This window comes from Antedon mediterranea, chromosome 3 (assembly GCF_964355755.1).
Source record: "Antedon mediterranea chromosome 3, ecAntMedi1.1, whole genome shotgun sequence".
Lineage (NCBI taxonomy): Eukaryota > Metazoa > Echinodermata > Crinoidea > Comatulida > Antedonidae > Antedon > Antedon mediterranea.
Genome location: NC_092672.1, coordinates 35,775,590 through 35,788,479, shown reverse-complemented (window position 1 = coordinate 35,788,479; position 12,890 = coordinate 35,775,590). Strand labels below are relative to the sequence as shown.

Here is a 12,890-nt window from a genome sequence, read left to right as displayed (position 1 = left end):
ACGCAATAACAATGCAACATGGTGTCAACCGTGTTATGTGAAGAACGGTATGGTTCACAATCAGAGCCAAATATTTATTCTTATGGAGATGGAAAGCTAAGTAAAAACAACTTTTCAAGGACAAGTTCAATCAGACAAATTTTTAGGGTAATTTTGTTGAAAATTTTGCATGAAATATGAAAAAAATTGCCACCTTGTACCTCTCCTTTTTCTAGCCTCCTATTTATCTCACTCAGACCATGGATACCTCCATGCTCAGACAAATCAATAAACCGCAATCCCCGGGCACGAAAGCTAAATATATACCATGGATATATAGGAAGAGAGAGGCATGGATCAGGGAAATCCCAGGCTAGCTGATAAAATGTTTGTCTTTCACCTTTCCACTATTTAAAAAAAATGTATGACGTGTTTAATTCACGATTTGAACACTTTTTTGTGCATTTTTTTTTTTGGCAAAAATTGCGCAACAAATTTCTAGTGCAAATTTTATACAAAAAATGGTTATTTTTGTTCCCAATGCAGCAGAATGCAACTGTATGATTTAATTATAAATATTTGTACAATATATAATATTTTAATATCTTTTAATTTATCATAAATGTTAAAAATTATTTTTAATAATAATATTTTTTTTAAATACATTCATATTGCATGCTGATGTTATGCGCGATTTGAACGATTTGCGCAATTTAAAATTGCGCAAAGAATTCCTTGCGCAATTTGAATTGAAACATCTGTTTCAAATTGCGCAAGCAACGTATTAAATTGCGCAAGTAATTTCCAAATTGCGCAAAGTTTTTCGACAGATTGTGAAATCATGCACACCCATATTTTCATAGTAATTTCTAAGAATGATTCAAAATTAAAGATAATATCGCATTTCCTTATTTTAGTAGTGAAAATATTGTTATTGTTAGCATACCGTCGAAGACCCGACAAAGGACCACAAAGGTGGTGTTCCCGGCGGGCACGTCACGGCGGGCGGCTAATACTACTATAGCCTACTGCCTACTGATGGCTATGTTTTGGTAGCAAGTCTAAACGTTGGTGGCGGTATTACTACATTAATTTTTGTTATTTTTACATTTATTTTGATTTATTTTAAGTTGCAATGAGTGATAATATTATTTAATTGTGTATGCCATTGATGTTGTGTATTATACACATGTTATCTTCGCATATGTTTCATTTCATGAGTTATTATAGTTTCTAATAAATTATCATTGTTAACCGATCGTTCATGACGTTAGCACGCATTCTGGTAGCATTCTGCTGCGCAATTTGACAATTTTACAAATTGTGCAGCGCAATTTGAAATTGCGCAAGGATTTTCTTGCGCAATTTGATATTGCGCAAGTTGATTGCGCAATTTAATATTGCGCAAGAAAATCCTTGGGCAATTTCAAATTGCGCAAGAATTCTTTGCGCAATTTCAAATTGCGCAAGGAATTTTTGTGCAATTTCAAATTGCGCAAATCGTTCAAATCGCGCATAACACTGATATTATTTTTGATAAATTTTGAACCCGTTTTAAATATTTTCTCATAATTGCGTATTTTTATTGTTTGTTTATCAACTTTTTAGTGAAGGTTTTCATATCTGTATAAAAGACAGATATAACAATATATCAATTTTTTTTTTAAATCACAAATTTTAAATTACTCTTTGTGTTGAAATTTATGTCAATAAATTACTGAAGAAATTGTTAATTACTGAAGCTCTGAATGTGTACACTATCAGTATCAACCTTTTTGACATAGATACATCCTCTGTTATATTTGCAAAGCAGTCCACACAAACATTTTACCAAAGGTATTCATTTGATATTCTTACAGGCTGTGTTTCTTCCTCAAGGATATCCTGACAGTGTCAGTAGCGATTACTTACAGTATCAAGTATGGGATACAATACAGGTAACAAAATGTACATGCAATTTATGCTAACAAATGTTAACAAAATTGTAAAGCACTGTCTATACTATCAAACTAGTTTGACAAAAAAAGTGTGATGTGCCCAAATATGGTAGTGACATCATCATCATGCCCATATATGAGCACATCACATTTTTTTTGTCACATAAAGTTTGATAGTGTAGACACAGAGCTTTACACTTTTATTCAATTATGCAAACTTTATATCAACATGTTAACAAATGATTGCTGCTATCAGGAATGTTTTTGCATACAATTTGCATACAATTTACATACAATTGCTATACTTTGTGTTCACTTACAGGCATTTTGCAGTAGTATAACAGGCACTCTTGCCACTCAAGCCATGTTAAAAGGTGTTGGGGTAGGTGATGAAAGTGCCACAGCTGCTGCTGCCACGATCACCTGGATTTTGAAAGGTAAATAAAAAGATATTTAAAAAAAGGAAAATATACAAAAGTATCAAGAAGATAAGATAAGATAACTTTATTTCGTCCACGAAACAAGTGGAAATAATGGTGCTTGTCTCATACAAAGATAAAACATAACGGAAAAACAAATATCAAAACAATTCTATCCTAAAGTTATCAACATCAAGAAAGTAATTACTATTGGTTAAACTCAGTTCCCACAAGGATGTAAGCCACAACCCAAGCAAATTGACCAATCACAAGGAACAGTTGAAATAATCCACCACTTTTGATTTTTCAATTTGCTTGCGTTGCGGCTTACAATTACATCCTTGCATTGCTATCAAGCTTAAGAGTTGATATAAAAATAGATTTTCTTCATAATTTTTTTCAAAACCATATTTGATTTTTCTTCTTTTTAGATGGTTCTGGAATGATTGGAAGAATCTTATTTGCTTGGTACCAAGGGTGAGGTTTTAAATGTTTGTACTAAAATAATTAATGTATTTACATAGTATATTGTAAGAATTTAAGTAAAGTTAAGCCTTATCTACACTATCAAACTTTTATGTACCTATATATGGACATGATGATGTCATATCACTACCATATTTGGACATACAGTATCACTACCATATTTGAGCAAATCACACTTTTTTTATGAAACCAGTTTGATAGTGTAGGCAGACCTTTAGTTGGTTTAATCTAATATTCCTTCATTTTTTTTAGAACTTCATTAGACTGTGATGCAAAGAGATGGAGGTAGGTTGGTTGATTTTTGGGTGGGGGATGGACGAAGAGACCAGATATTATAGAGACCTTTTTAAGGTGCCATGCGTCTATGGAGCTGTTGAGTCTAAGTCAATGTCATTCAGTTCATGCTTCTTTTCTGCTGTTTCTGAGCATGCGTAGAATGACTTCTTGACTTGGCATCTGCTTAGGTACATGGTACGTCATGAAAATGGAATGACCAAAACTATGCCTGTCATCAGTTAGAAACTCTGCTTTATGGTGAAGAAATTAAGGACAATTTTTATTATTTAACAATTGATTAATAACAAACTTTTTTTCTGTATTATTTTTTCAGGTTGTTTGCGGACATTTTAAACGATCTTGCCATTTGTATAGAATTAGTTTCACCACTCTTCCCATCAGTCTTTGTAATAATAGCTTGTGTTTCGAGCGTGTTTAGGGTAAGTCATCATGTCGTATTAATTTTCAATTATTAGTGTAGTTACCCAAAACACTAGCTAAGACCGTGTTGATAGTCACTTCCCAATACCAACTCACCAAGGCTCTCAACAATGGTTTTGAGAATTTCCATCCAAACATTTATTATACTTTACCTTAACTATCCTCTTCAGGTCCTTTGTCCCATAGTAGTTTCCCTAAACACTATCCAATAGGTGCTGATACTGATAGCCACTTCTCAATACCAACTTTCCCAGGCTCTCGGCAATGGTTTGGAGAATTTCCATACAAACATTTATTATACCTTACCTATCCTCTTCAGGCCCTTTGTCCCAAGGCTGCAAGGCTGACAATGCCCCCGGTCCCTGGCCACAGGTTTGGCTTGGTTCCATGATTTCCATCCCAACTCTATTTTCTCTTTTTCTATCGTCCGTCTCTCGATGTTGTTTTTTATACACAGAGTATTTATTAAATTAATTGTATATAAATCAATTGTACTTTATACAGTCCATTGTAGGAGTAGCAGGTGGCGCCACAAGAGCTGCTCTCACCATGCACCAAGCAAGAAGAAACAACATGGCCGATGTGTCGGCTAAAGATGGAAGCCAAGAAACTCTTGTCAACTTAGCAGCATTGTTAATTGGTTTGATCATTACTCCACTAGCATCAGGCAATTACATGTAAGTTAATTAATTAATGGGTAATTCACAATATTTTACCAGGAAAGGAATTTGTTGTAAAATTACACTAAACTGTTTTTTTCAGGCTGACATGGAGTTTGTTTTTTATGTTCACTTTTCTCCACCTATATGCAAATTATCGAGCTGTCACCTGTGTTGTCATGGAGACGCTGAATCAAACAAGACTTCACCTATTGGTGCAAGTGTTTCTACAAAGTCCTGATCTTCATATGTTAAGCCCAGCCAAAACAAATGCAATGGAACCAGTGTTGTGGAGTGAGTATGACACTTTGATTAGTTTTGGTGAACTAGAGATTCTATGTTGGTTATATTGAATTGAACTATTTTATTTAAACTGGGTGAACCTCTTCAGTCAAAGACTGGTCTCCCAGAGGGCCCAGCTATGATCAGTGGCTGTGATTTACTATTACACCGGGGTAACCCCCTACTCTTCTCAAAAGATGTACTAAGTTCTTTAAAGTGCACATGAGCTACATGTGTACACTGGACCTACGTTATCCGAGAAGACTTGTTCTACCTCCAGAACCATGGCGTTAGTGAGCCTCGAACCCTTGCCAATGGTATGGCCACGTAATTACGGTTCCACCCTGTTAACTGCTCAACCACTCACTCACTATATCACATTAGCAACTAACAGCAACTAAATAGGTTTGATGTCATTAGCAAGTATTCTATACAATTTTGATTATTTTACTTTTTAAATAGAGCAAGAAAAACCACTAAAAGTGAATCTTGGTTCATCCTTAGCAACCTTTATCAGCAGGTTAGTGTATTATGATGATAATTGATAATGATAAGAATATACCAATATTTGATATTATGATTGCACAATTAATGATGATTTGGTAATAAATCATTGATTCATCTAATAAAAAATGGCTCCCCTTACGCTCTTGAATTATTTTTATCCTTTACAATTTGAAAACAATAAAGCTCTGTCTACACTACCAAACTAGTTTGACAAAAAAGTGCCCAAATATGGTAGTGATATGCTTAACTATGGTAGTGATATGACATCATCATGTCCATATATGGGCACATCACATTTTGTTTTTGTGTGTGATAGTACAGTGTAGACAGAGCTTAAGAAGGATAATAATTATTTTATTTTCTTTACTTATTTTTTACAGCTTTGATGATTTACAAGATTGTTTAAAATGTAACGGAAATGAAATCTTCTTGTTTGGTTTAGATATTAAAAAAGGTATGCTCAAACTCTTTATTTAAGATTCCATTCAAGATATTATTACCCGGGCGAATAAATTTCCTTTATGCTTATAAATTTATATAAATATTAATGAACACATTTTGATGTACAAATTATAATGTGTTGATTACATGGTTACATAAATGTTTTGTAAAGTTTTAAATTTACTAAACAACAATTATTTTTACTAAACAACATCTACGGTTTTAAGATTCAAGACCCACCTTATTGTTTTTTTCTCATATGTTTATATATATATTGTAAAATTCAATCCAATTTAATACTTAACTGTGATTTTGATTTTAATGATGCGAATGCGAAAAAGAAAAAAACAAATTTCTCTCACTGGCGTAACCTCTTCTTTAACCCAAATCTGTGTAGTGCAATCTTTATAATAATTTGTTATATGATATATTTGTTTTTAAGGTATATTGAATATTGTTCTGCATGAGGACATTACAGTCAAACAAATCATAAAGGCATGTTTTCAGGCAGAGGTTATACAGTGTGCATATCAGCAAGTCAAGTTTCTGCAAGGGGTGAGTTAATTACCAGGGGTTCAGTAAATTGCCAGGGGCTCAGAAAATGTCCAGGGGCTCAGAAAATGTCCAGGGGCTCAGTTAATTCCCAGGGACTCAGTTTAATTACCAGGGACTCAATTAATTACTGGGGTTTCGGCAAATTGCCAGGGGCTCAGCAAATTGCTAGTGGCATATTTAATTGCCAGTTTGACTGGCAATTAAACATAATATACTCTATATTTAAATATTTCGTAATACCACATATTTAATTGCCAGAGGCTCCTTTAATTTCCAGGGGCTTATTTAATGCCTAGTGATTCATTTTAATTACTGGGGCTCATTTAATTACCATAAGCTCAGCTAATTGCCAGGATTTCAATTAATTATCAGAGCCTCAGTTAATTGTCATGGGCTCAGTTAATTGTCAGGGCTCAGCAAATTGCTAATTTAAACACCTGTATACTCTATATGTAAAATATATTTATGATGAATTATAAATGCATATGAATAAATCATGACTATAATACCAAATTATTTCATCTCAATAACCTTTAAAAAGTGATGTGATTAAATCAATACAATTTAACTTAGTGTTTTGTTTATGAAATAAGATACGATTAGCACATACGTTTTGGATGAACTTGATTGATCGTTATTTAATGACGACATCAACGTATGAACAAATCTCGTAATAGATAACTCAAGTTCATTATAATTATAACATTTTCTGAATCGTTTTATAAACCAAGGTTAAGTCATTCTTAAGCAGCAATGTATGACGACAAAATCTAACTATGTGGTCACGTAGTATTTTAATTCCATTTGATTATTAAAGATGTATTGTTCCCCAAAAACATGAAAAATAAGATTAATAAAATCAGACTTTCAATAGATTTGTGTAGTTTTAATAAAATTAATCACTTTCGTAGAAAAAAAAAGGATAAAAATAATGTTTGTATATAAAATGACAAAATAAATGTTTAAATTCAACCAAAAACACATTGGTTGACTATTAGGTAAAATGGCATATTCAACCAAAAGAAATATTTAAAAAAAAAGAATTATTTTTCAGGGGGACAATACTGATCATTTCTGATTAAAAAACCACAGCATCTTTTTTTTTTATAGAAATTAAGATGGGGTGAGGGGAGATTTGACAGGGTTGATCCTTGGTACCCTGGTCTCATCATAAAGTACACATAACATTAAAAATATTATTTATTAAGCAATAAGCAGCATATCTAGCAGTTGTACTAATCAATTTGTTGAACAAAACACAGATCTAAAAATAGCCTTTAATAGGATGCTCGTTATTTTGACATTTCAACAGACTGATTGACCATGATAAGATGATTAAATATCATTTTTTTCTAACACATTAGCATTTTTTTACCGCTTAGAGCAACAGCTTTGCAAAATTATAAAGAATTCAGTGATAATTGTCAAATGTCAAGATATAAACTGCTTTTGTAAGACAGAATAATACACAAATTCTGGCATTTATTTCAGGTTTTCAGTTGTGTTAGTTTTACACACATTCAGATGTTTGTTATTATTAATAGGCCATTTAATAATGATGTGTTGCTATGGTAATATAACAAGTTTGTAGCAATAATCATTTTTGTACAGTATTTAAAATTTTGTGTCTAAATATAGAGCATAGGCCATTTAATAATGATGTGTTGCTATGGTAATATAACAACTTTGTAGCAATAATCATTTTTGTACAGTATTTAAAATATTGTGTCTAAATATAGAGCATAGGCCATTTAATAATGATGTGTTGCTATGGTAATATAACAACTTTGTAGCAATAATGATGTATACGTAATGTATAAAATTGGTTAAAATTACTTTAAAAAATTAATAAAATTGCTGCTATAGGTAAAAAAATATATATATATTATTTTTACTGTATTTAATGTTAGTATTTACTTATAATCCACACCGATAATATATTATTTCTAAATGCGCTACGTTAACATTTATTATCTTTTTGTATTACTTACAACACTCCTTTAAAGGAAAAGAAAATCAATTTTCATCTAACACAACTGCATCCTCGCTAACCCGATATAACTACCAGAAAAACATCTGCTGGTTTAATATTTGTGAGCGTTATTGATCCACCCAATCACCATGTTTCTAATGTTTGTCGATATTTTTCTTTTATTATCATTCAGAAGAATTATTTATTTGTGCGTCCTCCTCAAACTGGAAATAAATTGAAACCAATTACATTAATGTGGGCTAACATTTGTAGATTTATTATATAGAACTAGGTCAAACGTATATTACGCGCCATATAGACTGCGAAGGCAATAGAGAGTAACAAACATGCTAGTTATAATAATAACAATAGTTATTGGAACAGCCTGACAAACACAAATATTTCATGAATATTCAAATATGTAAATTAATCAAATTTTATTAACCTAGTCCCCACAGGGTAGCCAATGAATAACAACAACAAATGATATCCATTTATAATTATCATAAATTTCATGAATATTCAATTATGTAAATTAGTCACCCTTCTTTTATTATCATCCAGAAGAATTATTTATTTGTGCGTCCTCCTCAAACTGGAAATAAATTGAAACCAATTACATTAATGTGGGCTAACATTTGTAGATTTATTATATAGAACTAGGTCAAACGTATATTACGCGCCATATAGACTGCGAAGGCAATAGAGAGTAACAAACATGCTCACGTATCATGTAATAAATCTTTATTATGACTCTATTACTAACCTACTGTTTGCTTTGTTGTATTTGCAAAAGCTATCACAACGTAGATCTAGTAAGATTCGTACACAATCTTACACACTTTCGGTTGATTTTCGTAATTTATAATCAAAGACCGGGTTTTGGAATACCTAAAATAAATTTTAGCATATATAATTGTTTTGTTTTTTTCTAATTGATAACATTTATTTTCAGGGAACACCAACAGTATTACTCAAGGACCAATCGCAAGGAGAGCTAATTGAATACATAAGAAAAGGTAAAAATAATTGTCATCGTCATTATCTTGACATCATCATCAGCAACATCATCATCATTATTATCATCATCATTATCATCATCTTTGTCATTGTCATTGTCATCATCATTGTCATCATCATCATCATTGTCATCATAATCTTATCATCATCATTATCATCAGACATCATTATCATAATCGTAAATGATAATCATCATAATAATCATCATTATCACCATGATCATAAATCATAATCATCATCATCTTTATCATTGTCATCATCATTATTATCATCTTCATCATTATTATCATCATCTTTATCATCATCATCATCATAAATAATAATAATAATAATATTTTAATAATTTATTTCAGGAAAGAGTATGACAAAATCAGAGACGTGGGAAGTTATACGACTCTCTGCCAGAGTTGCCGATCATCTATTTCCACGTTTTCTTAAAGATTTAGAGATGGCCGGTTGGAAGTCGGAGCCGACGCAATTATGTCCCGATGAATGGAGGGCGCGCTGGAATCTACAAGGGGTCCAAGATAAGAAGATTTATTAACTTATCCATGGTAAAAATGAATTGATATTAAACTAATGCTATTGTGTACCCTATGACAAACAAGATCCCTATGCGGGGACCGATGTTCATATGAATGTGTAAAACAACACAGAATCCAGTGGCCGTATTCACCATTCACACTAATACTTAAAATTAAGAAAATAAGAATACAAGTTAAGTGAAATACTTAAATATTTATTAAGTTAAGTGAAGTACTTAATATTTATTGAGTTAAGTGAAATACCTAATATTTAAGGGAAATATCTAACCTAAAGTGTGATTGGTGAATACGGCCACTGTATTCCAAGATGGTCTCCCATCAAAATACTAACAAGTTAAATATGTACTTTATATTGAATTTATGGCAATATTTGCCTTTCATATTTTTACCTTTGATGCCTTATATAGTAGATTATTCACAAAAGCTTTTCATATCTTAAAGTTTAGTACCAGAAAGAAGGAGAAAGTGAGAAAAATTATAAATATAGAATTATCTCCTATTGGATGCTAAACAATATTTTTACATTATATAATTTTAAATTTTAATCACTAACAATTTTATTGAGTATTGTAAAGATTAATCATCTAAGATAAACATATCAATATTTTATCGCTGGCTCTGTCTATATCTGCTCTTTATATTATTAAAGTAACTAAATATTGCTTATTAAATATCATTTTTTTCTAATAAAATGTACTTTTTCCAATGAATATGAGTGTCAATAAACAATAGTTATTGGAACAGCCTGACAAACACAAATATTTCATGAATATTCAATTATGTAAATTAATCAAATTTTATTAACCTAGTCCCCACAGGGTAGCCAATGAAGTAACTTACTAGAATAACAACAAATGATATCCATTTATAATTATCATAAATTTCATGAATATTTAATTATGTAAATTAGTCACCTTTAATTTCATTAAAAAAAATTATATCCATATGTAATTTTCATACATTTCATGAATATTCAATTATGTAAATTAGTCAAACTTTTGTTGACCCCAGCTAGCCACTGAAGTAATAATAGTTCATTCTTATATAGCACATAAGCATGCTCTCAATGCACTGTACATAAATTAAAATAGATGAAAAGTGGCAATAATTTAAATAAAATAAATAACAACAAATAATGATATGTAATTATCATAAATGTCATGAATATTCAATTGTGTAAATTAGTCGAAATTTCGTTGACCCCAAAGCAAGTCATTTACTTGCATAACAACAACCTGTCGATTTGAAATCTTTAAAGCCAACCATATTAAGTACAGATGACTTGTATATTATAACAGTGTTGATTAGTATAGGCTTTGTGACGACTGGCTACCGTCTTACCTGCAAGCAATGGGTTTAGGCGTCGGCAGGTGTTCACTTGTCTCAAAAAATCTTGATAGATCACTTTTGAATCTCAAAGGAGGAAAATCATTAACGATGAAGAATTTATGAGCGAAAAAGTTGTGTACTGTTTGCGGTTGCCATAGTGATGAGATTGGACGAGCCTTTAGTCTACTGCTGGATTTAATATTTTATTTTTCTAAATTTAGATATTTTATTTATTTGGATAAATATTTATTGTGAGGTGGCCATAGCATTGATAGGTGTTCAGCTACTTCTCATGACAAGCCAGTCTCTACAGAGAGAATAAAATAACTATAGAAACATTGTCTCACAATTAAAGCTCTGTTTACACTATCAAAGTTTATGTGAGAAAAAAATATATGGACATGATGACATCATATCACTACCATATCATTTGGGCATATCACTACCATATTAGTTGGGCACATCACACTTTTTTCGTTAAACTAGTTTGATAATTATAGATACAGTGGTTCCACTGAGAATCTGAAAAAAAGATTACGAAGTGATAAACGATTTTAAACGCATTATCGCGATATTTACGTTACGTAACAATCAATTGTGAATTTATTAAGAAATAGGGGAATAATAAGATAAATCTTATTTATTTCCTCTGTGATTAATTGCACTGATGATGAACCTCTAGCAGACAATAACGAGAAGACACAAATAAGACGCGCCGCGAAGCAGGTGCAAAAACCGAGATAGAAATAAGTTGGGCTTAGGTGTGTGAAACAGAATTTCTTTTAAATATCGTAATAACCGCTTTAGAAATTAGGAAAAATGAAAAACTGAGAGAGGAGAAAGCAATAACATAACAACTAAATACATTGCGAAGATTTTAAAACTGAAATACATACGTCAGCACCATCACGTATGGCGCGCTAAGCTGTCATTTATTCAGAAATAAGATATCTTAGTTTAAACATGGAGGTATACCTCCATGGTTTAAAACTAAGATATCTCTATTAATAGAGATATCTCTATTTAAAACTAAGATATCTCTATTTAAAACTAAGATATCTCTATTCAAAACTAAGATATCTTTATTCAAAACTAAGATATCTCTATTGCTTGAATAAATGACAACTACAGTAGTCGCGTCACATTTTGGTGTTACAATTAGGTCATTGTCGGGAGTAGTAGTTGGGTCCAATTATCTCCTAAACGGACACATTTTCACAGGTAGAAAATAGCAAAGATCATGATTAGAAGCCGATAAAGAGAACGCGACAGCAATTAATACTGAAAATAAGTCATTTCAGCAATCAAACTGGAATGATTGTGTTGGACTGCCGACAAACAATCATATAGGCTTAATTATGAAATTTACGACAAAAGCGTATTAGGATCGTACCACTGTTGTCATTACCTTGTGTGGTCTGAACAGGGAGATGGAGGGACCAACAGCAACAATAGCTATGTTGGCACGATACTGATTTTTAGTGTATAGTAGCCTTTTCATTTGTGGAAGCAAGACTACTACTAATCATTGAACGAAATAACATTTTCAAAAAAACATGTTTTAATCGTTTTATATTATACCTTGCTATACCACACTCTGCCAAAATTACAAACCGGTCTATATTCATCCAAAATACATGATAAAATGATGTTATAAAAATATACTAACGATTTAACGATATTTATATATTAATAATACAGCACACAGTGGTTATATAGTCCTTTACAGTAATGCTTCACGTGTGACGTAAGTGTTTTGTGCGAAACGCGAGGACCAGATATTTAAAATGATAGCAAATGTACTCGAGAGAAAAATATACGGATGATGCGTAGTGTCATTGCTCAGCAGCACTGTATCATCATGAACCTATAAAATGTATAGGTCCACTGTATTATTAATGAGACCCTATCTGCAAACATATTAGCCCTCGCATATTTTTACATATTTACATAAAATCAAATAATTAAATTGCTGACACAATTGAAGGAATTGGTCTACTCTATATGATCTCTTTGCGGGTCTCTTAAGCTTGGTTCCCACT

General features: G+C 31.7%; 1 protein-coding gene across 2 annotated transcripts; it reads left to right on the top strand.

Moving 5' to 3' along the window:
• The first annotated feature begins 23 nt into the window (after positions 1 to 23).
• On the top strand, positions 24 to 11,207 carry LOC140043926 (RUS family member 1-like). Of its 2 annotated transcripts, none has more exons than XM_072088414.1 (13): positions 24 to 147; positions 1,839 to 1,916; positions 2,239 to 2,353; positions 2,767 to 2,812; positions 3,074 to 3,106; positions 3,432 to 3,537; positions 4,043 to 4,215; positions 4,301 to 4,491; positions 4,942 to 4,999; positions 5,367 to 5,440; positions 5,870 to 5,982; positions 8,910 to 8,973; positions 9,328 to 11,207. In XM_072088414.1, the coding sequence occupies exons 3-13, from the start codon at positions 2,281 to 2,283 to the stop codon at positions 9,516 to 9,518; spliced, it is 1,122 nt and encodes a 373-aa protein (XP_071944515.1). In that variant the 5' UTR covers positions 24 to 147; positions 1,839 to 1,916; positions 2,239 to 2,280; the 3' UTR covers positions 9,519 to 11,207. The 2 variants fall into 2 exon arrangements, with proteins under 2 accessions (XP_071944515.1, XP_071944514.1); XM_072088413.1 differs by having other exon boundaries at positions 126 to 147; positions 1,839 to 1,926.
• Positions 11,208 to 12,890: the final 1,683 nt, after the last annotated feature.

Coding starts and splice junctions, on each gene's coding strand:
- LOC140043926 (XM_072088414.1), top strand. CDS start 2,281: ATGTTAAAAGGTGTTGGGGTAGGTGATGAAAGTGCCACAGCTGCTGCT. Junction 2,354..2,766: donor GATCACCTGGATTTTGAAAG/GTAAATAAAAAG, acceptor TCTTCTTTTTAG/ATGGTTCTGGAATGATTGGA. Junction 4,216..4,300: donor CTAGCATCAGGCAATTACAT/GTAAGTTAATTA, acceptor TGTTTTTTTCAG/GCTGACATGGAGTTTGTTTT.